This window comes from Suricata suricatta, chromosome 3 (assembly GCF_006229205.1).
Source record: "Suricata suricatta isolate VVHF042 chromosome 3, meerkat_22Aug2017_6uvM2_HiC, whole genome shotgun sequence".
NCBI classification, from domain to species: domain Eukaryota; kingdom Metazoa; phylum Chordata; class Mammalia; order Carnivora; family Herpestidae; genus Suricata; species Suricata suricatta.
In genome coordinates this window covers 168,977,519-169,003,875 of record NC_043702.1, presented here as the reverse complement: position 1 = coordinate 169,003,875, position 26,357 = coordinate 168,977,519, and the positions used below count along the sequence as shown (strand labels likewise).

General features: G+C 43.6%; 1 protein-coding gene across 4 annotated transcripts in view; it reads left to right on the top strand.

Moving 5' to 3' along the window:
• The window catches only part of DDR2 (discoidin domain receptor tyrosine kinase 2), a 157,303-nt gene that overhangs the window by 119,454 nt on the left and 11,492 nt on the right, over positions 1–26,357 (top strand). For 2 of the 4 annotated variants that reach the window (XM_029935703.1, XM_029935706.1), the window contains 13 exons: positions 2,710–2,812; positions 4,247–4,478; positions 4,780–4,927; positions 5,225–5,330; positions 9,209–9,392; positions 14,047–14,290; positions 15,877–15,939; positions 16,764–16,894; positions 19,665–19,875; positions 21,689–21,912; positions 23,131–23,258; positions 25,536–25,727; positions 26,007–26,241. In XM_029935703.1, the coding sequence (XP_029791563.1) occupies positions 2,710–2,812; positions 4,247–4,478; positions 4,780–4,927; positions 5,225–5,330; positions 9,209–9,392; positions 14,047–14,290; positions 15,877–15,939; positions 16,764–16,894; positions 19,665–19,875; positions 21,689–21,912; positions 23,131–23,258; positions 25,536–25,727; positions 26,007–26,241 (2,201 nt within the window). The remainder of the gene's footprint in view (positions 1–2,709; positions 2,813–4,246; positions 4,479–4,779; positions 4,928–5,224; positions 5,331–9,208; positions 9,393–14,046; positions 14,291–15,876; positions 15,940–16,763; positions 16,895–19,664; positions 19,876–21,688; positions 21,913–23,130; positions 23,259–25,535; positions 25,728–26,006; positions 26,242–26,357) is intronic. The other 2 variants (XM_029935704.1, XM_029935705.1) reach the window with 2 other exon arrangements.

The following is a 26,357-nucleotide window of genomic DNA, read 5'->3' as shown; positions in this document are numbered from 1 at the left end:
CTCTGCTGTTTGTGCTCTCTCAAAAATAAATAAACATTAAAAAAATCTTTCAACAGGATACCTTCCATTTTTCCCTTTTCAGCCCTCATGCTTTTGTTTTCATGCATTTTATTTTTGTATATATTATAAACGTCACATATATTGCTACTGTTTGTATTTAAATAGGTACCATTTAAAGAGATTTAAATTACATGAAAACTCATCTTATATATTTATTATGTAATTACCATTTCCAGTGGGACGTTTGCTATCATTTTTATCTTTGGTCTTCTGTTTGTTCATAATGTATCCTTTTTCTCTGGCTGCTTGAAAATTTTTCTCCTTGCCATCTGTTTTAAGTAGTTGGATTATGATGTACTATAGTGTAATATTCTTTTTGTTTCTTATGGTTCAAGTCACTGAGCTTCTTGGGTTTATAATTTCATCAAATTTGAAACAAATTTCCACCATGTTTTATTCAAATATTTTTTGTCTTCCTCTCTCTTCATCTTTAAAGAATCCATTTACATGTATATTAGAATATTTGAAATTGTTTCCCAACTTCCTGATGTTCTATTTTTTTGTTTGATTATTTGAATGGTTTGATTAATTTCTGTCATTGTTTCACTTTGGATAGTTTCTATTTCTGTTTTTCAGTTCACCAATCTTTTCTTTAATGTATAATGTATAATCATAATGTATAATTCCTTTAATCTTATCCAATGTATTTTCTCATAGTCAAGTTTCATCTCTAGAAATTTTATTTCTATCTTTCTATATCTCATATTGCTCTCCTTATATATGTTTATTATTATTTTTATTAAAGCATAATTAACATGCAGTGTTATATTAGTTTCAGGTGTATAACATAATATTTCAGCAATCCAACATCTCTCAGTGTTCATCAAGATAAATGTCCTCTTGACCCCCTTTGTCTATTTCCCACATCCTCCTCACCCACCTCCCCTCTGGGAACCAAGAGTTCTCTGTATTTAAGAGACTGGATTTTTTGTTTGTCTCTTGTTTTGATTTATTTGTCCATTGGTTTGTTTCTTACATTCCTTTTATGAGTGAAATCATATGATATTTGCCTTTCTCTGTGAGTTATTTCCCTTAGCATTATACCCCTAGGTCCAACCATGTTGTTGGACCTAGCAAGGTCCATTACTCGTTATAAATAGCAATATTTCATTCTTTTTGTGACTGAGCAATATTCCATTATATTCCAACATATACCATATATCCTTAACCTATGGATTAAGTCCTATGGATGGACACTTGGATTGCTTCATTATCTTGTCTATTATAATTAATGCTGCAGTTAACACAGGAGTACATATACCTCTTCAAATTAGTGTTTTTGTATTCTTTGAGTAAATACCCAGTAGCGAAATTACTGAATTATATGGTAGTTCTTTTTTAACATTTTTGAGGAATTCCATAGTGTTTTCTACAGTGGCTGACCTTATAACAATATAGTTATAATTGGTTTAATATTCTTTTTTAAATCCTTGTTTTTAATGTTTTTATTTGTTTTTGAGAGAGAGAGACAGAGAGACAGAGGGAGCATGAGGGGGGAAGGACAGAAAAAGAGCAGGACAGTGGATCCGAAGCGGGCTCTGGGCTGACAGCAGAGAGGTGGACGCAGGCCTGGAACTCACAAACTGTGAGATCATGACCGGAGCCGAAGTCGGACGCCCAGCTGACTGAGCTGCCCCGGTGACCCTCTTCTATATTCTGAATCGGTTCAATTGACTGCTTGTTTTTCTCATTGTAGGTTCTATTTCTCTGCTTCTTTATATGCCTACTATCACATATTTACACTAAAAACATTCTTTATTGTTTACCTGAAATTTAAGTTTAGCTAGGAATCCTGTATTTCTCTGACCACTCCAGACTCTTATCCTTGTCTCCTTGATTTGGGGAATCCTGCAGACTCTGCCTAGTTCTCACCCACAGCCCGAGTGCCTGTCACAGCAATAAGCTGGTGCCTCTATGGGACTCATCTTCCTCCCTCTCAGGGATTGTCGGCCTTTGGGGTCTGATATTCCTTGTTTGAAACTCAGCGTTTCGTACACTTCATCCATTCTTCGGTTGTCTCACCCAGGAGAATAAATCTGGTTCTTGTTACTCTATCTTGATTGGAGGTGGAAGTCCCTTTCCAGAGGCTATTGTTTATAGGCAGAGGCCAAAACATGGTGCTCATGGGGCCAAAGCTGGTGTCCAGTCTTTTCATAGGACAGTTAGCTCTTCCCCATAGTTTTGCATAATCAGCTACCTAGGAAAAAGAATGCTTTGGATCAGGTGCTATCTGGTGACTATAAGGATCATTCAGCACCTTTGGGGAACTGGTTAGTAGCACACATCTGCTGATAAGGGAATGGTGATGGGCCACGGGTTTATTACCAATTAAAAGAATAAATCAGCACATGCATTATATTACATTACCTGTCCGGTTTGGGACCCAAAGATAGGAGTGGCTGAAGGATCCCTTGCTTCAATCCCTGTTTGAGGGATTGAAGGCTAGTAGGTTTGGAGACAGGGCAAGGGAGAAAAAGGCCGAGAGAGTCAAGGTGATCAAACTGGGGTCATCGAAGCCTTAGGAAAACTTACGCACTCTGTTTCCCTGTCCAGGAGTCAATTACATTCTTCCTAGAAAGGGGTGAGGCATCTTTGGAAATAAAAAGAAAAGTATTTCGTCTCTTTTTCCTTCGGTTTCTCTCGGTCCAGCCATCTGCCGCTATCCTCTGGGTATGTCAGGAGGCCACATTCCAGACGAGGACATCACAGCTTCCAGTCAGTGGTCAGAGTCCACAGCCGCCAAATACGGAAGGTGAGGATGAATAACCCGAGAGAGCCCGAGTCCTGGGTTGGATACATTTTCCGGGGAGGAAGGGTGGCAGCTGGTAGGCATGGGGGAGGACATCAATGGGCCTGTCCTGTGTGTTTTCAGGGAGAGAATTCAGGGTTCGGCAGCCACGTGCTGGACTAGCACCCCCTTCCCAATACAGGCCCTTTGAGCCATCCGGCCCACAAAAGATGGTTTCACTGATACGCAGTTGGTCTGCATTACTTCACCTCTCAGTATGAGCAACTGCAGAAAGCTGCCACAGTGGTGGCTTGGGGAAGGTGCAGATGAGGTAGGACACTGGAAGCTAGGAGACCCGATCCTCTCTTCAGTGGGTGTCTGTGAAACGTCACTCATAGTGCAAGGCCTCAAGGCTTTAAGTGGACACTGAGGCCTCCAGCAAAGTCTTCCTTTCTCTCTAGCATACCTCATTGAAGGGCCGTCCTCAGTCACCAAGAGTATGGTGGGTCCCCAGTGGCCTAGTTCCAGGGGTCCTCCAAAGCAATAAACCCCCTTGTCAAAAGCTACTCTGCTGGTTAGAGTCTAATCCTTCTCCTGGAATCTGATTTTTGTTTTGTTTTTTTTTTTTTTTTTTTGGTGTAGAGTGTTGATTTCTGTTACAATGGAATCACCCACTGGAAAAGCAACCTTAGTAAACCTCCTCTGTAATTTCTTAGTGTGTGAAAGATGAGAGTGATGGTTGGTGGGGTTGGAAGAGAATAGCAATCAGTAGGATGACATCTGTGAGAAAAGGAACATTCCAGGGAAGAGGGAAAGTGGTAAGAGGTTCCCAAAAGAAACCTACTGATTGCACCATTCTGCCCCCTGGTAGCTCAGCTTGGAGGTAATAAAAATGAAACCAGATCATTTACTACCCTCCTGACATGCTCCCACCCCTCACCCTCATCATGCATTCCCATGGTGTTCCGCTGGGCTGCTGTGCCCATCCTGTTGGTTAAAATTCCACTGCATTACATAACCCACACTGGAAATCTTATGATCCCTCCCTCCTCTTTCCTATAACTTGATATCCAAGCAAAGGGTGGCCACCCTTCTTGTGTTGGGCCTGAAAGTAGAAGGGGGAGGTAAAATGACTCTTGGGGGAGTAGAGGGCAAAAAGAGTTACATTTCCCTAGAGACTTTAAATCAGGATGAGAAATAAAGACTACATCTGATCCAAAGGCCTCTAGCCCTGGTGGTGGCTGTCTATCTGGGTTTCATGGTGCCCCAGGGACAGAGAACTGTCAGGCTTGAGGGGAGACCCAAAGAGTCCTTTTTAGATTGGAGTCCCAACTTTTTAAATGAGTCTTGGGTTGGATATACTTTCTCCCCTCAGGACAGGGCAGCTGCTCGCTCTGGGTTGGTAAACACCTCTAGTTTTGTGGTTCCTCTCTGTCTCCCCACCCCTTGTGTCAAAAGGCTGGACTCAGAAGAAGGGGATGGAGCCTGGTGCCCTGAGATCCCAGTGGAGCCTGATGACCTGAAGGAGTTCCTACAGATTGACTTGCACACCCTGCACTTTATCACTCTGGTGGGGACCCAAGGGCGCCATGCTGGGGGCCATGGCATTGAGTTTGCCCCCATGTACAAGATCAATTACAGCCGGGACGGCACTCGCTGGATCTCTTGGCGGAACCGGCATGGGAAACAGGTAGGAAGAAGAGACATCCAGACCCTGAGATGTCCAGGACCATATTTTGACTTAGGCTAGAAGAGCAAGTACACATGCTGCCTCGTAGGTGTGTGTGTCCACAGACCCGGCGTACCCTTGTAAACGTGTGACTGAGCATGGGGGGGAGGGGCTACTGGGAGATATATCAAGGCTGCTGGGAGAGCTGAGTGGATACATTCTGCTCCTTCAATGAAGAAGAGAGGGTGCATGAAAGGGGTGATGAAGAAGAGTCAGCATAACCTCACAGCATCTCCCCACTATTTCTCCTCTGTCTCCTCAGGTGCTGGATGGGAACAGTAACCCCTATGACATTTTCCTGAAGGACTTGGAGCCGCCCATCGTGGCCAGATTTGTCCGCTTCATTCCCGTCACTGACCACTCCATGAATGTGTGCATGCGGGTGGAGCTTTATGGCTGTGTCTGGCTAGGTAGGTCTCTAGAGACAGAACTTATGGACCTTATTATAACCCCCAACTCCTAGAATATAAAGGCGATCAAGTCAGAAAGGTATGAGATTAGTAATCTCTGCATTCGGAGTCACTTCACTGACTGCTACTGAGGAGTACTCCAACAGTGCTCCCTTTGCAGCCAGCTTGAATCCTGTGTGGACACACTGAACAAGACTGTACCTTTGAAGTCTCACATAGCTCTCTGGGACAGGAGGTCTGAGTCGTAGGTATACTTCCTTCGCAAAAGCCCTGACACATGTGTGTTTCCTTTGACAGATGGCCTGGTGTCTTATAATGCTCCAGCTGGGCAGCAATTTGTCCTCCCCGGAGGCTCTGTCATTTATCTAAATGATTCTGTCTATGACGGAGCTGTTGGGTACAGGTAAGTCCTGGGCAACTTTGGTCATCAGAATGGGAAAGGGGCCACTAGAAGAGAACACTATTTTGTTATGGCTTGGGACCAATAATCAATCAACTTGTCAACTCGCTAGTGTTTGTTTAGGCCCATCCGAGGCATTGTGAAATAATTTAGATGAAGAAAAGTATGGACTCTTCATCTGCAAGGAACTTAGAGCCTAGTTTGGGAAGACAAAGGACACAATAAAGTTTACAAAACAAGAGCCGAAATAGTAGTTATGCTTCCAAGTATGATAGCCATATTTTTTGACCCTTAAAAGAGGACATATGATCTGCCACTAATAATGGCCCACTTATGGAGAAAAAGGACCAGAGGATGGAAGTTACAAATATAATAAATTGGACAGGTCAAGAAGTTCAGGAAGGGTAAACCTCATAAACATAAATGTTTAGCAATTATGACATTGGCTTATAACAGACAAGGTTTATAACAGAGCAGGAGACTTTCCATGATGAGATGATAATTAGAGCGGGGGAGGGGGGAACAAGGGGCAGAGGAAAGAAAGCAGGGCTGAGGACAAGAATGGCTGAATGCAGCAGAAGCTTGATGGGAAACAGCAGGAGGGACCAATGCGTAGTCCTGAAGTGGTCCTAGGGCCGTGGTGGAGGAGTATGAGCAGACAGTGGGAATTTAGGGTTGGATGAAAGCTTTTTCTACCTATCTCATGTTGCTCTGAGCCTTGCCATTTTTCTTCTAGTCCACTTTTCTCTCTCTTAGCTAGGTCATTGCAAAGATTGAGCCTGGGAGAGAGGTTAAATCCAGGCGAGATGATGGAGTTTTCTAGTGGTTGAGAGAGGGCGAGATTAGTCTCAGGAAGGGGAATGAGGGATTACAGCACTTCCGCTGTCTTAGGTGTGAAGAGTAAACTCCTGCCCACCAGATGCCATCCCCTCAGGGAAGACCTGACTCATCCAGTATTCGATTTCCAGCTACTTCCTTCCCATGTGCTTAGTCACTGTTCTTCACCATTCGCCTACACTGGGCATCATTCCCCCAGCCACACCCCAAACTGGCATATGCCTGAGACATAGAGGATATCAGACATCAACTGAATTCAGTTTAGTTTAATAAATCTTTGCTAATCCACCATTGCTACCTGCAAGGAATTTGGCCAGACTTGGTAGGTATTCAAACATGAGGAAGTCCCTGATCCTACCTTTAAGAGGCTCACAGTTAGGAATGGGGACCAAACCAGGATATAAATTGCTGTGATGTAAGCATTGGAGTAAGAGATCGTAGGAGTGCTCTGGGGATCGAGGGAAAGAGGAAGCCATGGCAGGAGAAAGCACAGCACCGGTGGTGAAAACAGTTGGATTCACATAATAAGTTACTTCTGTTTGCTAAAGTGATAAAAATGTATAAGAAAAGCATTCTGTAAAGGTAAAGTGCTGAATACATATAAGTTTTTATCTGATTGGAAAACCAGCAGACATGGTGGAATAAGATGAAATCTGAAGCAGGTGCCAAAGGATGGGTGGAACTTCCACAGGTAAAGAATCTTGAAATGGCATTTTAGGAAGAGTCAATAGCGTAGGGGCAAAAAGACGACCCTGTGAGGTTTAGGGGAATGCCTGGTAAAGATCAATAGCTTAGTGGACCACCAGCCATATTTCTGTAGCGAAATAGTGGATGATTCTGCACTATACAGCAGACTATGTTCGATTTTGGAGGAATTCGAATGTCAAAACCAGGAGGAAGAGGAGGGGGAGTTGATTTTCTCTTTATCAACATATTCATTGACAGAACACATCAGTGAATATTTTTAAAGCTGGGGAAGGATATGATTGGCGCTATGCATTAGGCAGGTTAATCAAGCAGCTTGCAAAGATTAAATGTATCAGGAAAGAGGAGGTGATGAGGGACATTTTCTCATTGGAAACACTATCAGATGAAAAGCATGTAGGACCTAGGCGGTAACGGTGACTATGGGAAAGGAAGAGGAGGAGCCATTAACTTAAGGACCATTTGCAGTCTGATTGGGTGCAGGGGCGAGACAGCTGGGCAAGAAGTAGATGAAACAGTGTGGATGGCATTTATTCATTCAACAGGTTTATCTTGGTGCTTCTGGTATCCCAGGCACTTTTACTGAGGGTGGAGGAAAAGAAGAATGGGCAGAGATGGAAAACTTAGGTGAAGGATTTCGTTTAGAAAGGGGCAATGATGGGGTTAGTTTGGGATATAGGTTTAAAGGACTGGCAAGATGTTCAAATAGATAAGTAAGGGAGGGAACTGGTAACAGAAGGAAAGCTCAAGAAGAATTGCAGAGATTTAGATACAGACTCTGTCCACTTGATAACTGTGGCAGTGAGATATCTCTTTGGAGTGCGCCTGAGTGATGAGGTATAAGTCACCTAATTTAGAATCTCAGGAATAGATAGTTTTAGTAGCAAAAGTTCTTTTTTTTTTTAACTAAAAAAATTATAGAAGTAGTATGTGCTCGTTGTAGAAATTCTAACGATTCTAAAGGATACGAGGTAAACAGGGAAAGCTTCTTTGCTTATCCCATCCCCATTGGATTTAATTTTGGCCACGAGAAGTTAATTTTTAATTTGAGTTGCTTTTCATAAGAGTTTCATGGGGATTTATTATTCTGGGGACAATGGGAAATATATTTATTGCAAGTAAACTTATGTTCTCCCAGCCTTCTGATCTGTAGAGAGAAGAAAAAGATGGCAAATCCTTGGAAGGGACATCCAAGCTCTGGTCACTGTGGATAAGGCCAGTCAAATTTTATAATTTGCCAAACATTTTTCCATGAAAAAACAAATTTCCATGAAAATTATGTGAGGCTGGCATAATCACTCAATCATTATGATGGGTTTTTTGTAAATTCACAACTTTTATCTAACCTTAAGGGGCATATGCATTATTGCTTGAGGGTGAGTATTCCAATATCTTCATTTGGGAGACTCCCGATTCATCGTTTAGAGCTTGAAAGGCAGAGCTTGAGGAGAGAGATGTTCCAGAAGTTTCTTGCTCTGTCTCACCACAAAGAAGAAAGAAGGTCTCTGTGTTCCTCAGATAGTCAATCTGACATAAATACACAATCATCCCATATACCAATCAAGCAAAGCCTTACAATCAGAAGTGGAAAGACTGCCAAGCTAGAAAACCAGACTAAATCCAATGCCTGAGACCCTCATGTAAATAAGGCATTTTATGCCATGAGCCTAGCATTCTACCAATTTAATTAAAATTACATATAAATTAGTATTTGAATTTGGCATTGATTCCTTTTTTTTTCTTTTTTCTTTAGTTTGACCTCAAGTTGGGTTACTGGATGTGGGGTGGAAGAGGACATGACTGATTTCTCTGGAATTGATTCACTGACAACATATCGTTGTCATACAGAACAATTTCCAACAAGCTCTGAGACTGTTTAGTGATGGTCAAATGCTACATCTACTGTAGTGTTCATTCTATGCATTGATGGATCCATTCCCTCATTTACTATTTAATGGATTAATTAATCAAATCCATTTGATAATGTTGAGTTATTATATAAAAACTTACTATATTCAGTATGCAAGAATAGGTAAGGATACAATAGATTATAGAAAACTTTTCTTATAAAATGACAAACTATTTTTAAACACTTTCCTACTAAAGGAGGAAGCATTAAGTAGTGCGTAAAATTCATTGGTATGAAATTCTTTGTTCTCCATTGATGCAGGACAAATGAGTCAATACTATAAAATATAATGGACTTTTTATAGTCCTTCAAGATAATCAACTCTTACAAAACCCTAGGGTAAAGAAGCTGGGTGAAAACTCATCCATGAATGTGTCATTGACTCCGGGGTCCTCTCTCCCTTTCCCTTCTCTTCCCCTGACCCGAGCAGCATGACCGAAGGTTTGGGCCAACTCACAGACGGGGTGTCAGGCCTGGACGACTTCACTCAGACCCATGAGTACCACGTGTGGCCAGGCTACGACTACGTGGGCTGGAGGAATGAGAGCGCCCCCAGTGGTTACATCGAGATCATGTTTGAATTTGACCGCGTCCGGAATTTCACCACCATGAAGGTCAGTAGAGTTAGGTGCGGTGGAAGGTCTCCAAGGAAGCCAAAACAATGGTGGAGAGAAAAGGCTTGCTAGAAAGAACGCTGGGCGTTGCCTGCAGAACTGGATTCAGTTAGGTATTCTGCTACTGGCTACCTGCGCTTCACAAGTCACATCTGCTCTGTGCGCTTCTTGCTTCATTTGTAAAAAAGGGGCTTAGACTACGTCGCTGTTTCTGAATGTATTTGGTCCTTGTTCCAGCAGCAGAGGGTTAGGTCCAGTGGGTCCACTGTCTAGAGCCGACCATACTTTTAAGGACTACAGAAATGTTTTGACTTCTTTTAGCATCAGGAGGAAAAAGGAACTTTTAGGGTCAAAAATTATTTTCATCTCTTTAACAACACTGTTTTAAAATACAACTTTAATTTTTTATGGGGGGGGCCCACAAAAGCAAAAGGAACTAGAGTCCATGGCAATCACTTTATGGCTCTGCCCAGTGCACCCCAGGGACAAGACATACTTTTATCGGTAAAGTTGGCTCATTGCAGCTCTGATTCTCAATGGAAGAATTGAGTAGTTCATATTTTGGCTTTGGAATCATTTACCGCTCCTACCCCGTTTCTTCTACCCACGCAGCCCTGGGAAATCATGATAGACGCCTCCATTCTCTTCTGTTTCCAGAGTTCTTTGTTTCTTTACGGCAACAACACACCTGGCTGGTTGTCTTACTAGATTCCAAGCTCCTCCGACCTGAACTCTAAGCTTGAGGAAAACTGGGGCTTAGCAGTAGAAAGTCCTTTTGTTGAGTGTAAGAGAGACCCCTGACATTTTTGTGGTTCACATATAACCCTTACTGGTCTGCAACGGAACCTTAGAGGAATTCCACTATCAGGCCCAGGGGAGAGAGTGTGCAAGTGAGTTTTACCTCACACATGGCTCCTGCTTATCTGTTATTTCCCCTGTTAATAGTTGGGTACAGAATATTAATGGCCAACCAATTGATGACTCTGCCTCTATTTATACCCAGTCTTCTGCTTCAAATGTCTGTGTCTTACATTCATTCATTCCTCTATCTTTGTTGTAAATTTAGCAACAGTATTTGGTGTATACATAGTGCTAGGGCAAGTTCTGGGGGTAAACGGAGGGGTAGGAGGCCGTCCCTGCCTTGGGATGATTTTCAGTTCAATGGGAGAAGGTGCTATTTATTTGCAAAAGGGGGTGTGTAGGATGGCGTGGGGCCCAGAAGAAGGAAATCTGTGTCATCATTTAAAAAATTATTTCATTTTATTTTATTTTTAATGTTCATTTGTTTTTGAGAGAGAGACAGAGGCAGAGCATGAGCAGGGGAGGGGCGGAGAGAGAAGGAAACACAGAATCAGAAGGAGGCTCTAGGCTCTGAGCTGTCAGCACAGAGCCCAACGCAGACTCCAACCCACGAACAGTGAGATCATGACCCGAGTCAAGGTCAGATGCCTAGCCAACTGAGCTACCCAGGCGCCCCTCTGTGTCATCATTAAGGGCCCCTAGGAGATCAGAATTTGCTATTCTTGGCACAAACTTAGAGTCAAAAAGAAAATCCATTATATGACTCTTATATTATTCTATTATATACTCTCTATTCTATTCTAATACTATTCTATTACTATTACATAAGTATAATGTTATAATCATATAATTTACTCTCTACTATATTACTGTATTATATTACTCTCACATGTAAATGTGGTAATATCTCCTAACTGGATTAATAGCCATTAGTTAAATGAACAGACACTGAAGATGAGAACAGAAGCATGAACAGGTGTGCACCCACCTGCATGTTGTTCAAGGACGGCTCTTCGGCAGTTAGGAAGCACACCTGTGTGCGACTGTGTAACACATTACTCCTCACAGTTCTTCTGGGGGGGATGGGCGTGGAAGTGGATGCGCATGGCAACAAAAATATAGCTCATGGGAAAATGTATTTATATCGCTAAATAATGACTTACCCACATGCACCTGTGAACGTGTATCAATTCACACAAATATACCATTGGGATAATTTGTAGTCTCACTATTAATAAAGTGTACTTTAAACTCTCCATGAAATTAGAATATTCAGTCAATAGACTTTGATCTTCCTGAACCCCTCCCCCAGACTTCCTGTTTAACTAATTTATCACATGTCAAAATGACTCAAAAGCATATTCTACAGTATGCAGGTGCCAGAAAATTCTAAGCAGCTAACTCAGGGTCAGTCTTGTCGAGGCCAAACAGGTCTCTAGCGTGTTTTAATTTTCCTGAGACAAATAAAATGTAAAAGATGACTTTCAGGTCACTAACATCTTCTAGAAAGTAGTTATTGCTTTCTAGGCAAATTACTGCTCATTCTCCCCACCCCTGAAGTATAGTCAAAATATACCATTGATGTATATTAATGTACTTTTAAAATGTATTGTATTTATTAAGCAAGTATCTAAGTCCGTAAGAGAATGAAATTCTATGCTATTTATTTGCATTCCAGGAGAATTCCCCAAACATCTGTAGGATATATCATTACCTCCCCTACAGGCTACTTATCCAACACTTTGCAGATTTCAATATTTATTAATTTTTGAGAGAGAGAAGCAGAGAGAGGGGGAGACACAGAATCCGAAGCAGGCTCCAGGCTCTGAGCTGTCAGCACAAAGCCTGACATGGGCTCAAACTCACGATCTGTGAGATCATGACCCGAGCTGAAGCTGGACGCTCAACCAATTGAGCCACCCAGGCACCCCTAACACTTTGCAGATTAAAAAAAAAATCTGAAAAATCTATTGGAGCTATAGTTAGTATTTTGTTTCTTAGTCTTGCTCCATTGACTTGTGCTCAATGAACTGGAATGGTTAATCCATCCCAAGGAAGGTAGTAACAGACGTTTTCATCATTAAAACATTTACAGGAAAATCCAAATGGAAAAGTTAGGGCGACTCGTTCCATTTTTGTGTGGCATGGTTTTGGCAGGAGCCCTGGATTTGGCATGTAGGGTTCTAGACTTTGTTCTGTTGTTGACTGGCCACTGACAGGTCAAACCTATCAGAGCACTAGCTCGCTGGAAAATAAAAAGTCCTCATGAGTAGGTGATTTTATCATATTTTTTCAGAACATCTCTGCTCGTTTCTTTGATCATAAAATTTTTATCATCATTGCTGCTGCTTTTTCTTCCTGTGTTTACCATCCAGAAGGCAGAGGAGGGTACCAAAGACAGTTGAAGGGTTATAATTCAGGGCCTGAGCAAGACATTAAATTGCAAATAGCAAATACATTCCCAGAATGGCAATGATGATTTTCCAACCTATGAAGTCTTTTATTCTTTTAATGTTTATTTATTTTTGAGAGAGAGAGAGAGAGAGAGAGAGAGAGAGAAAGAGCGGAGGATGGGTGGAGAGAGGAAGACCCAGAATCTGAAGCAGGCTCCAGGTTCTGAGCTGTCAGCACAGAGCCCGGCACGGGGCTCAAACTCACAAGCCGTGAGATCATGACGTGCGCTGAAGTCATATGCTTAACTGACTGAGCCACTCAGGCACCCCTGACCTATGAACTCTTTTAATTCAGGGGATAGTGACCAGCAAAGTCCTGTTTTTCATGCATGACTGAGCCAGAGGGAATAATGTCCCTGAATGGTATGAGGGACCTGACCTAGTTACAAATGTGCATATTCCATTTCTGAGGGATGTTAAACTCAGGAAGGTGTTCCAGAAGGTGTTGTGGAATCTTTGTTTCTTATGACCTTTTAAAAGCCATACATGGGGTCCCTGGGTGGCTCAGTCAGTTAAGCGTCCGGCTTCAGCTCAGGTCATGATCTCACAGTTTGAGGGTTCAAGCCCCACATTGGGCTCCGTGCTGACAGCTGGCTGTGTCTCCCTCTCTTTCTGACCTTCCCCTGCTTGCACTGTCTCTGTCTGTCTCTCAAAAATAAATAAAAAACATATAAAAAATAAAACAAAGGCCATACAAATAGCCTGATGAAAGAGTCAGGGCAACAGACAAGAGGCCCCAAGCTACTTTCCGAAAGAACTTCTTGTCTCATCTCAGAAAATATCTGTGAGGAAGGTTCCATGCCCTCATCAGAATGACTTTACCCAAACTTAATTTAATGACAATAGATATTTAAGTCTGGTGTCGCTGGCTGAAAACTGCTAATACTGGGCACTTGACATGACGTTTCTAAAGAGAAAGCTCAATTTGTTTTTGTGCTGTGTATTATTTGTGGTGTTTCCCTGTTAGAAGGAGTGGACTGGCTCTAGCATGTACAGGGATGAGGGAGGAGGGCGGGGTTCCCTTACCTCAGTTCAGAATAGCTTGATTCTGGGTGGACAGCAAATGGGCTGGAGAGGAGTAGAGACTTGAGGCTGTTAAGGGCAATGAAGGACCCAAAAGGACACTGGTCCAGCCCTCATTTAGCAGATGAGGCAACAGAAAATGAGGTGGCCAGGGCCACACAGGTGCAGAGAGATGACTGGGGAAGCCACCTTGGTTTTGGAGGACCAGACCAATGCGTCACGCCACCGTGAAGTTCCTGGAGGGGCAGATCCGGAAGTCGGCAGAGCACCAACTATCCACCAAGGGAGAAACCGTTGGGGCTAGGATTTACTGGGTTGGGGTGTCCCCATGCCACTGATTGGTGTCAGCCATCACTCACACGCCCTTTCCCTGCCAGGTCCACTGCAACAACATGTTTGCTAAAGGTGTGAAGATTTTTAAGGAGGTGCAGTGCTACTTCCGCTCCGAAGCCAACGAGTGGGAACCTAATGCCGTGTCCTTCCCCCTTGTCCTGGATGACGTCAACCCCAGTGCTCGCTTTGTCACGGTGCCCCTCCACCACCGCATGGCCAGCGCCATCAAGTGCCAGTACCATTTTGCTGACACCTGGATGATGTTCAGTGAGATCACCTTCCAATCAGGTTGGGAGCTGGGGGGTTCCCCTGCAGACATGGGGGTCGGGTGGTAAAGGGGGAGGGTGCACCAAGGAGCTGCTAATTGGCAGGTGTCTGAGGAAGACGGTTGCTCGGCGGCCCCTCGTTGATGGATAGAAGAATCGTCTGTGTGACTAGTATACTTACTGGGCTCTTTCATATTGTCCAAAAGGCATGTAAAATAAAGCACTAAAAATGAGAGTCCAATGGGTTTAAGCTATATCAATCAACCTAGTTAAGGGGGAGCACAGTATGAAAACATTTAAATAATAATTTCTAAATATACACAAAAGTAAAGAGAACAATGGACTCCACCAGTCGTCACTGAGCCATACTAACCACTGTTTTCCTTGCTTGTTTTATCTGTCTCTCCCTTGTCGCTGTCAGATTTTAAGCAAATCTGAAACATGATTTGATTTCATTACTAAAAATTTGAGAATACATCAAAGAAAATAACATCATCTTTATAAGCATCATGCCTTGTAAGCCTAGAACATTATAACATCCAACAGCATTTCTTAATATGTAATTCCTTAATAGGATGTAATATTATCTAATTTGTTAATATTATCTAATGGACAATCAGAGATAATGTTTAATGTTGACAACTACGGTTGGCTTGATTGAGTTAGGATCCAAATAAGGCCCTCTTGGAGGATTTTAAAGAATTATTCCTAAGTGTTTTTTTTTAATATAAAACATATATATCTATAGGCTCATTTGATTCAAGTTCAGTATTTCTTTTTGTCAAGAATTTGTCATAGATAGTGCTGTGTCCTTTACATTGAACCTCATCATGGGGATGTAATATTAGATTCTCTCACCTTTAGTGATGCTAAGATTAATTTCTGGGCTCAGGTTATCCCTGTGAACTGATGACCACTGCTTGAATTATTTATTTCATTAGAGATTCTAATTCTTGCAATTGTTCTGCATTTATTAGCTGAATTTCTTCAGACTAGTTCCTCATGCACTTGCTTACCCTGAGATACAGTCTACATTGGAAGGACAGGATACATGACTAATTTTTTTTCTCTTTTCAGAGTTGATGTCCTAGCAGCTTCCAAAAATGTCTAAATGAGTTTTGTTTGTTTTTCATAATTGTTCTGGCTTTTTAGTATCATTATGCACTCACTGCATTTTTATAAATTCGTTATGTTTAATCAATTGCAGACAACTTAGTTTCCTTGAAGGAAAGCCTCTTAGCACCGTCTGCCCCACGCCCACTTCCCCACCGTATTCTCTCCACATCTTGCTGAGTTTGGTCTGACTTCCTGTGCATGCTTTAGGGTCCGGTGTGGTCAGAGCCCTCTGAACCACTGTGTCTTAAACTTTTTTTGTCCATGACAACCAGTGTCATTGAAGCAAACATTTTACAATAGGAGAACTGCCTGTACTCTATAAATGAATGGTGATTTTTTAAATTTAGAATACTATATGATTTCATTTTTGAGAAAGGCTGGGGACAACCCACTAAATTGATTTCACTGCGTGCTAGGTCACAATCTACCTCCAGAAGAACCACTACTTTGCTGTCTTCTCCCCTGCTCTGACACACCCTTCTTTCCTAACAGACGCCGCTATGTACAACAACTCTGGAGCTCCGCCCACCTCCCCCGAGGCACCCACAACCTACGGTATGTGATTTCTAGTTAGAAGAGGTCAGCTGCAGGGTATTCCAGCTGACGGAGAAGGGTGGAGCTGTGCAAGGGCCTGACTCTTCCAAGGGCTTTGGATGATGAGTAGCTCTGGAAAGGTAGGCCAGTCCAGCCCCAAAGTAAAGGACCCCAACTCGCTCTTCTCACTGCTGGCCCATGCAACTCTTCAGCTAAAGGAGAGTCTGGAGTTGTTCTAATTGTGTCATGAAAGTTCAGGTCACTTAGAACAGAACAAAGAAAAGGGACATTTCTGGGTAAGACCCCTATTGGGGATCTCAATGAATGGATGGGAGCCCATTAAGCAAAATGCCAGTCTCTCTAATTGGAGATAATGTGCAAAAGTGTGCTCAGTGCTTCAGATGGTCACTGGTCACGTGAATAGCGATCTGGGAAATACGGGCAGTCGAGTATCTCCAAAGAGGACTCCCTGCTACCTCGGCATGCCTCACGGAATGCAAAGGGTGAAACTGGTTCTTCGCCTGTTCTTCATGAGGTGTGCTTGTGGCCAGTAGACCTAGGCTATGGTAATAAAGGAACAAAATTTGGGGACAAATGGAAAACCTCTCCATTATCCAGCCTGATATGTGAGGAGGAGGAGACTACTGCCCCCAGGAGGAGGCCTGTACAGAAGTGACGTTATCCATTAGCAGCAAGACCCAAACTAAGCAGAAGTGTTGAGGCGGCTTCTTGCGGAATTGTCCCGAAGGAAAAAGCTCTACCTCCCTGTCTCTAGTCCAGTCTCTCATGCTTTGCCTTGCCCCACGAGATGACGGTGTTCTCCGTCTTTCTTTTCCTGGCCACAGATCCGATGCTTAAAGTGGATGACAGCAACACTCGGATCCTGATCGGCTGCTTGGTGGCCATCATCTTCATCCTCCTGGCCATCATTGTCATCATCCTCTGGAGGCAGTTCTGGCAGAAGATGCTGGAGAAGGTGAGGAAGGGCAGACCAGTCATGAGATAGGAACCTGCCCCACCCTCATGTAAGCCACTGTTTCCCTGGGAGAAAGTGGCACACTATAAAAACTTATAAATGCTTAGAGCATTCACTGGGGCTACTAATTGTTGCTGAAAGGAGTCAAAAAAGAATAAGCTAAGTCCATTTTCTCATGTTTGGGATGGAGACTCTGGAACCTCCCTAGAAAACTCAGAAAACTTTTCCTAAGATATTGAATCTCAATTCAAGCACCTCCCTTGAAGGTTTTGATTCACTGGATTTGCGGGGTGGGGAGTACAGAAATCTCTATATTTTTTTTTAAATTTAATTTAAAAAAACTAGCTAAAACCTCTGATAATGCTCTTCCTTCTCTTCTGTTACAGTTTACTTTGCATGTGTGTTTTCATACATGTGTGTATGTGCAGAACATTCAGCCTCATTAATATCCAAGCCAAGTTTCTTGTAGTCTTATTTCTACTTCTTTATGTACCTGGAAGTTATGATGATGCATTCTTCTGAGTCTCTTCTCAGATTTGTTTTGTCCAGTCTAAATTATCTGAATAATTTTTATACATTTGTCTAATACTTGACAATCTGCAAGGACTTTTTTCACATGTATTGTTTTCCTTGAACCTCATTGAATCCTGATAAGCTGGACAGAATAGATAATGAGCTGGTTTTCTGTTGAGAAAATGTGACGTGCTGAAGGTCATGCAACTGATATCCTATTTTCAATGCTCATTCCCATCTTGAAATTTGTCGACTTTTTTCTTCCAAAATATATCCATTGTGCCAAAGATGGAATACCTAGGCCTTTCCTTGGTTTCCTAAGGCCAGATAGCAACTCTCTGGGCACTTCTGCTAAGTATCTGATGCTCTTGGGGTCTGCTGATGAGTACGGATTTCTACATTTGGCCATGGACATCTTCACCTGATCAGTGAGTGGACCGTGAGAGGTTGTAGAAGCTCTGAGCTGTGAGGCATGATGAGGCAATGTTAAAACCTTCTTTCTTCTAGAATGCTGGAACATTCTGGGTGTCGACATTCAGGAGTGCTGGTGCTAGTAGAAGCTGGTGGACTAGAGGTTCATGGGACAGCTTGAAGCTATTGTGTGTCCTTGAGTAGTTTGTTATGACTGCATTTTATTTTGTGTTCCTTGGTCTCTCTTCTTGTGCCTTTGGTTATTTTATTTCTCTACTCATAGTGATATTTGGGACTCTCTACCATGTGTTCTTTGGCTTGTTTCTTGAGGTAGCTTTATGAGATTGTCTTCTTAGTGAACTCTGTCGCTTTTCCTTCCAGGCTCTTGTGGTTCAGTGTCCTATGGCTTCAGCCCTTCTTTGTTTGAGAGATATGGGCAGGCAAAAAGTATGGAGCTCCCTACTTCTCTGCCATCTTGCCCTTTTTCCTGACTGCATTTTATTTGGAAAGAGGAAGTCTGTGTTCTATACTGTATGAGCTATTTTTCTCTCTTTTGGAGCCAGAATTTAACACAATTCTTTGGGTCTTTCTTCTGAGTCTGGTTGAAGTATGTTCATGGGCTGGAAGAGGAGTGTTGGATTGGAGACTCTTTAAGTAAAAAGGTAGAGCAAAAGTTTTGCCCTGGAATATTTAATTTGGTCCTTCAAAAATCCTTTCTAACCTTTATATCTCTGGAATGACATAAGATTTCTTCCTGGGGACAGTGTATGTGTGTGTGTGTGTGTGTGTGTGTGTGTGTGTGTGTGTGTGTGTGTATAAAACCCTGAAGCATGCACATCTATTCTAGTAAACATTACTCAAAATACCTTTAGACTAAGCATTACTTGTAGGATACTTTTGGTAGTGTCATTTTTTCTTTGAGAGGGTTAACCCTTATTTATTGAGTACCTACTATGTGTTAGAATCCTTGCTCAGTATTGGGGATGTTACTGCAACAAAGGACTTTTCAGTGTAGAGGATGAAGCAGACATCAAAGTTTCTCCTGAGCACCCAATGTGTGTTTGTTGGAGTGGAACCTTTTACATGTTCAAATCCACATGGTCACATATATTCAGATTCTGGCATTGTCCTTTGGAAGGAGCAGGTAGGGCCCATTGGATAGGATGCCAAAGCAATTTGTTATTTTTGTCTTCCTTTTTCTTTAGCAGGTGTAATTCACCTCAGTGTCCTCAGGGCTTTCCTTTCCCCCGTCTTATGGCCATTTTATTTTTGGTTAGCAAAAATGCAGGATTGAGGACATATGATCCTAACCCAAGTGTCAGAGTGATCAGGGGGACTGCAGACAGCATGTGACACTGTGGACAGTGTCAGAATGATCAGGCAGGCTGCGGATCCAGCATGTGGCAGCACGTACATTGACTGACTGAGCATTTTAATACATGTCTATGCAAAATCAAACCAGTTGAAGGATAAGTCTTAAAAAATCTATTATTTAATAGAATACCAAAAACTCTGCAAGATTGAGAAGATCTTTGATTGGCTACTGATGGGTTCCTAGAGTGTCATGTAAATAATGCTTCTAAGTGCATCAGTGAAAGTTAATGAATGTTGGCAGCACGGAAGGTGGGATGTCAAATTCTGCCTTGACGCAGTGAAGGGTTATTCTAAGTTTCTGTGCACAGGCATTCGTGGAACCAGACTGCGTCCCATCCCATCACTTGCGGTGCTAACAGAGCTTAAGAGTAGTAGAGAGGTATCTCACCTGAGTGAAAGAGCTGGATCTCAGGGGAGGAGGAAGTGAGGATCCCTCTTGTGCCAACTTGCCTTCCCCATCCTTCTTGTTCAGGCTTCCAGAAGGATGCTGGATGATGAAATGACAGTCAGCCTGTCCCTGCCCAGTGAGTCCAGCATGTTCAACCACAACCGCTCCTCATCGCCAAGTGAGCAGGAATCCAATTCCACTTATGATCGCATCTTTCCCCTTCGCCCTGACTACCAGGAGCCGTCGAGGCTGATACGAAAACTTCCAGAATTTGCACCGGGGGAGGAAGAGTCAGGTGAGGATGACACCCTGGCAGAGGAGGAGGGAGACGTCTTGACAGGCAACATGAAGGTGTGACGCCTTGCTCCTACTCAGCCAAATCTGGTTTTGATCGAGAGAGGTCCACATTCTCCTGAGAAGTTCGCCCCCTCTTTCTAGATTGATCTGCTGCTGCTCCTACCCTAATCTGAGTTTCTCTCCTTCACTCCTGCACATAGCAGGTGTTTGAAGGGACCCTCAGGTCAGAAGAGGAAGAACATAAATTAAAAGTTGTCCCCAAAGTGTTAACACCAGAAGAATCAAAGCAGTTCAAAGTCTGATCTCCTCATTCTCCGCAGGAAGAAGATGAGGAGGCCCAGATAGGGAATTTACCCGCTACCAAACATTGATAGCGGTAAATTCAGGGCTACCACTGCCCCTGGAGAAAACATGTCCATGAAACTAAAGACATCCTATAAGTCCAAATTTTTTGGCTATCTAGATAATAGAGTTTATCTAATTTTTGTTGATTTATCTTTGGTGAAAGTTTATTAGAAGAATACAAGATTTTTTTACGACAGCAAATATTTCTTGCCTTTCTTCAATAAAAGCTTTGCTTTGGTAAAACTGTGCCAATTGATTCTCATCCAGTTTTTTTTTCAACCATGTTTCAGAGTGACATCAGAAGGGATTCTGGGGTCATCACTGGGGCTCAGAGCAGCTTCTCTGTAAGGTCAGAAACTGAAGAGTGATCCCAGTCAGTTGAAGAACTTGGGTTCAGGAGAGAGCTGGACAGAGAAGTAGATAAGACTCACTAGGGGTGCATAAGCTTTTCAAGGGTTCTTTTCAAAGGAAGGAAGGAAACTAGCATGTATGTATTATCCCATGGACAGCAAACATTGAAGGAGTACATTGAACTCAGGAAATTTTACAGAGATAGCAAGAATAAAGGAGGGGTGCCTGGGTGGCTCAGTCGGTTGAGCCTCCGACTTCAGCTCAGGTCCTGATCTCACATTTGTGAATTTGAGCCCCGTGTCAGGCTCTGTGCTGACAGTTCAGAACCTGGAGCCTGTTTCCGATTCGGTGTCTCCCTCTCTCTCTGCCCCTGCCCGCTCATGCTCTGTCTCTCTCTGTCTCAAAAATAAATAAAACATTAAAAAAAATTAAAAGAATAAAGGATATAAATGAATTTATTTCCTAAGTGGAACTAAGTTTTTTTTTTTTTTTTGCCTATTTTCTAAAGTCTTAAAACATCTCCCCCCTCATATTTTAATGTTTATTTTTAATTTTTTAAGTTTATTAATTTTGAGAGAGAGAGAGAGAGCTAGCATGTGAGAAGGAGGGGCAGAGAGAGAGGGGGAAAGAGCGAATTCCAAGCAATGTGGAACCTGACGGGCTTGATCTCATGAACCATGAGATGATGGGCTGAGCCAAAATCAAGAGTCTGACGCTCAACCCACTGAGCCACCCAGTGTCCCGTAATGTATATATTTTTAAGGAAGGATGTATCTTAAACTAGGTCATAGAATCAGAAAGTTTTAAAAATCCCTGATAGAGGTTATTAAATCAATGACGATGTCTTAATATTAAAGAAACATGATTAAATCTTCAAACCTTAATATTCCTGCCCTTATATAGCATGAACTGTCCTATAGCTTTACCACATCCCATAAGATTAGCCAAGGAGGTTGTTAATGATCCTGTAGCTTGAGAAGAATACAAGAGAAAATGATGGTCTACATTCCAAAGGCCACAAGAAGAATTCTCTAGAAGAATCATTCTCCAATGACAATGGCATAGGGTAGGGTAAGATCCCCTTAGAGTAAGACTCATCGCCCATGTCTTCCCAGGCTGCAGTGGTGTTGTGAAGCCGGCCCAGCCCAGCGGGCCTGAGGGGGCACCCCACTACGCCGAGGCTGACATTGTGAACCTGCAGGGGGTAACCGGAGGCAACACCTACTCAGTGCCTGCTGTTACCATGGACCTGCTTTCAGGAAAAGACGTGGCTGTGGAAGAGTTCCCCAGGAAACTCCTAACGTTCAAGGAGAAGCTGGGCGAAGGCCAGTTCGGGGAGGTGAGTTGAGTCCTTCATTGGGGTCTCCAGTTCTTGGTATCTCAAAGGTAGTGCTTGAGTGAAAACGTCCAGGAGAGCAAAGTGCCCCGTTCCAAAGTGGATTCATACCAGAATGTCTCCTTCACTTATCTCTCCTTGCCTCATCTTCTAGAAGGCAGGTGTTGGGTCAACCTCATCTCTGCGAGGTGACAGAGATCCTGGGCCTTCTCATTTCTGTACAGGAGTTTTTAAAGCCAGAAAACCACTGGCCTTCAGATATCCTGAAAAACATTCAATATTTTCAACAACTTTTACAATAGGCTACAGAGGGTGGGGACTCGTAAGATGTGATCATCTTTTATAAGCTGTCCAAGAACATCCTGCTACTCGATAGCCACTTTGTTTTCTTCCTTTCAATGGGAGTGATGTGTAAAGTGGTCAAAAACAACCTCGCCCCTGACTCTCATCCCAGAATCAGCCGCCAGGGAATGATCTGCCAATTGAGATAAGGAGGAGCACTCCTCCCGGTTGCCCTCCGAGTGATGCACGTGACAGTGACTTTGCACTCTTCCGTCGGTCACGTGAACCTTCTGAGGATTCCAAGCCATGATTTAAGTGGCCATGGGAGCCTCCGACAGTACCAGCTGAACTCCGAATGAAATATAAGAATGCGTTATTGGTTTCCAGGGTGGGTGGCACCCCTGGGTAGGTTTGGCATTGGTGGGGGTTGGAGGGTCCGTGGCATCTATTTGTGATGTAGGTACTTGTTCTGCCCCCTGGGCTGAAAACACAGGCTCGTTACACTGTTAATAGTACATTGGGGTTACCTACAGTGCTAATGCCACACCAAGGGATGACTTTAGAGAGGAGATCACCGTATGTTTTGCATGATGTAGTAACTAAACTTCCTTGAATCAAAGTTGGAGCATTTATGCCAAGTGACCTTTTATAATGGACTGTGGTGTCAAAAAATACCATGAGGTAGATCCGTTTACATATTTAATGTTCCAATCAATGTATGTTTTTTCACAAAGCAGTAACATATCATATCAGCTGGGTTCTTGACTGTTGTTTGTGTCAACCGTTTGAATGAAAGGTATGTTACACGTGTCTTAACAGTCTCTTGATGGTTTTGCTGGAGTTGTTATGAGTTAGCTCATCTCCAGGAAATGCCCAGCAAGAGTACTGAGCCGTCTTCAGGAGAAATGATGATGCTGAAAGTAGATGACTTTTGTCTAGGTTCATCTCTGTGAAGTGGAGGGGATGGAAAAGTTCAAAGACAAAGATTTTGCCCTAGATGTCAGTGCCAACCAGCCTGTCCTGGTGGCCGTGAAAATGCTCCGGGCAGATGCCAACAAGAATGCCAGGTCTGTGATCTGCATTTTGAATTCTCCTTTATGTATTTCACGTTCAGGATCAGAAACACCCCCTGGAAACCTTTGAGCAATGTTTTCTTTCGAGATGGGAAGGTCTGTGAGCTGCCTCACCTCTCACTGTTAACGCTTTATTTTTCTGATGGGCCGTAGCCCTCTTCTCTCTTCTCCATCCCTGGCAGACACAAATGCCCACTATCCATTGAATTAGCTACTTACTTACCTCCAAACTCCTTCTGCACCGAGTTGTACTTCCCAAAACACACAACAGCACGGATCTTTGCTCCTTCCATGGTTACGCACAGACGTACTCCCGAATGTCATTACCTCATCCTGGCAGACTTCCACGTTCCATACATCTTTCTTGCTGGGTGTCTTCCGTTCTCCTCTTTTCACATCTCTACTTACTTTCTCATTCCTTTTTTTTCTCTTTTATGCTCCTTTTCTTCTATGTCCAGCAACCCCCCAAATGAGAAGCTACTTCTACTTGGAAAAGTATCCATGGACCTCAAAGCAAAAGGATCCACAGTCCTTTTAGCTGTTTTCCAAACTGGCTAATAGTCTCTTGGATCCTTTGCTACATAAATTGCAGTTTCCAGCCATACTACGTTGTCTGACAGCCTTTCCATTACAGTAAGGGTGAGTTAATCCTCACCCAGGGAGGTATGCTGGTTGAAAGCTGGTTGTCTGTGTCTCAGAGAAGTCTGCACATCTGGGTAACGTATGTATTTTCCCATTTGTGTTGACTCAGTTAGTCTCACTGATACTCACAATGAGAGAAAGTTATTATCCCTATTCCCCAAATTATTGTCAAGTCCAAGTGGGGCAGTAGAGTGTCATTAAAAGTCTTGCGATGGACAGGATGTGGAGTGAAGAAAGGCGAGAGGGAACAGAACTGGAATTTTAACTGTGAGAATTTCAATCTTTTTTTTTTAATGTTTATTTTTGAGAGAGACAGAGAGAGAACAAGTTGGGGGAGGGACAGAGAGAGAGACAGAGAGGGAAATACAGAATCCAAAGCAGGCTCCAGGCTCTGAGCTGCCAGCACAGAGACCCACATGGGGATTGAACTCATGAACCGTGAGATCATGATATGAACCAAAGTCAGGCACTCAACTTACTGAGCCACTCAGGCGCCCCTGAGAATTTTAATCTCCAGGACATCAGCACACATGACAAATGACATCCTCTGCATCCCTTAGAGAGATGGAATAGTCTTAATGTTGACCTTAGCACACGATTGGAGAGAGTGGCAAGAAGAAAAAAACATAGGATGTGACAAAGCCTTTGCCCGTTGTTTTGGTTGGCAAGGTTTTGGTGTTGGTCCCCCTGTGCTCACTGCACTTTAGCAGCAATGGGGTGACCACCCCACCCCCCTGACCCCCACCAGCCCAAGCCATGGAAATCCTTGGTTTGGAATGGAGGGGGAATGCAAGAGGGGAGGTGTCACATCAGGACTACACTGATTTCAAGGGTTTTATATTAACACAATATGACTGCCAGTCCGCATTCCTAGAAAACTCACAGGAGATGCATAACTGATCTGCTCCAATAGGTTTAAGAATGTGGGCCGGCGGTCTCACTAACACAGCTATTGCTACTGGGAAGGTGACTCTGTGACTCAGGGTGGTTGTCACTGAGTACCCAGGCATTCATGATCTTGGCCAAGTGAGTGCTGGTTTTGAAATGACCCCACGTTACCACCCTGGGCTTTGAACAGCTCTGTTTTGAACAGACTGACTGCTGGGGTGCCCTGTATCAAGAAAAGCCAGTATGGGGCCGGGGGGCGGGGAGAATGATCAGATGAAGCAGAGGATGATTATCCACTTTATAAAAGATTTCTTCACTTTATTAATAGAGTGAGTCCATGGCTTTTTAAAAAGGTAAATGCCCCAAGGCACTTAAGATATGATCTCCAGTGAAAAGTTCCATTTCGCAGACTAGTTTTCAGCAGGGTGTATTTGATTCAGCAAATAGTAATCCCTCTCTGTGGGGTGGGCCTTCTGTCGGGTTCCAGGGATGCAAATGTGAGCAAGTCCTGGTTCATGTTCACGTTCCCAAGAAGATTACAGTTGAAGAGGGTGCATCAGATCCCAGGGTGAACAGAGTGAGACAGTGCCCGGGTACCAACTTCTCTGTCCTCTCGAAGGCTGCCCGAAGGGGGACCAGACTTGGAATAAGGGGCGGGACGAGGCTTTGCTGTGTCTTCTTCCCCGTCTTGTGTCTAGCCCTGGCAACCTCTGGGTTTACCCATGTCTGTGTCCTCCAAAGGAACGATTTCCTTAAGGAGATAAAGATCATGTCGCGGCTCAAGGACCCCAACATCATCCGCCTCTTGGCCGTGTGCATCGCCGAGGACCCTCTGTGCATGATCACCGAGTACATGGAGAACGGGGATCTCAACCAGTTTCTTTCCCGCCACGAGCCCCCCAGCTCTGCCTCCAGCAACGTACCCACCGTCAGGTAAGCAAGGCAGGGCTTCCGTCCCTTCCCCGTGTTCCCGAGACAAACCTGGGCTCTGAAGACGAGGGGCTGTGAACTTGAGAGCACCTGGGTGCTCTGGGTCGGCGGGGAGGTTAGGATGTGGACAGTACTGGAGCAGCTGCTCTCTGGGGAAAGCCAAGGGCAGAGCAGAGCTGCTGAGGTCGAAACTCCAGTTTGTTGGTACCACCCGTGGGAGGCGTGCCTTCCTGGCTCCCTCTTGCCACAGGCTACTTTCTCTCTTCCTTTTTATTCCCTCAGTTATGCCAACCTGAAGTTTATGGCCACCCAGATTGCCTCTGGTATGAAGTACCTTTCTTCTCTTAATTTTGTCCACCGAGATCTGGCCACACGAAACTGCTTAGTGGGGAAGAACTATACCATCAAGATCGCCGACTTCGGGATGAGCAGAAACCTGTACAGCGGGGACTACTACCGGATCCAGGGCCGGGCAGTGCTCCCCATCCGCTGGATGTCTTGGGAGAGCATCTTGCTGGTGAGTTCCTCACGTCTGTATGCCTGGCCTTACCTGCTGGCACGGGGCACACACACGGCATGGAGGGACCCACTTTTAAGTTTATTTATTGATTTTGAGAGAGAGCATGAGCAGGA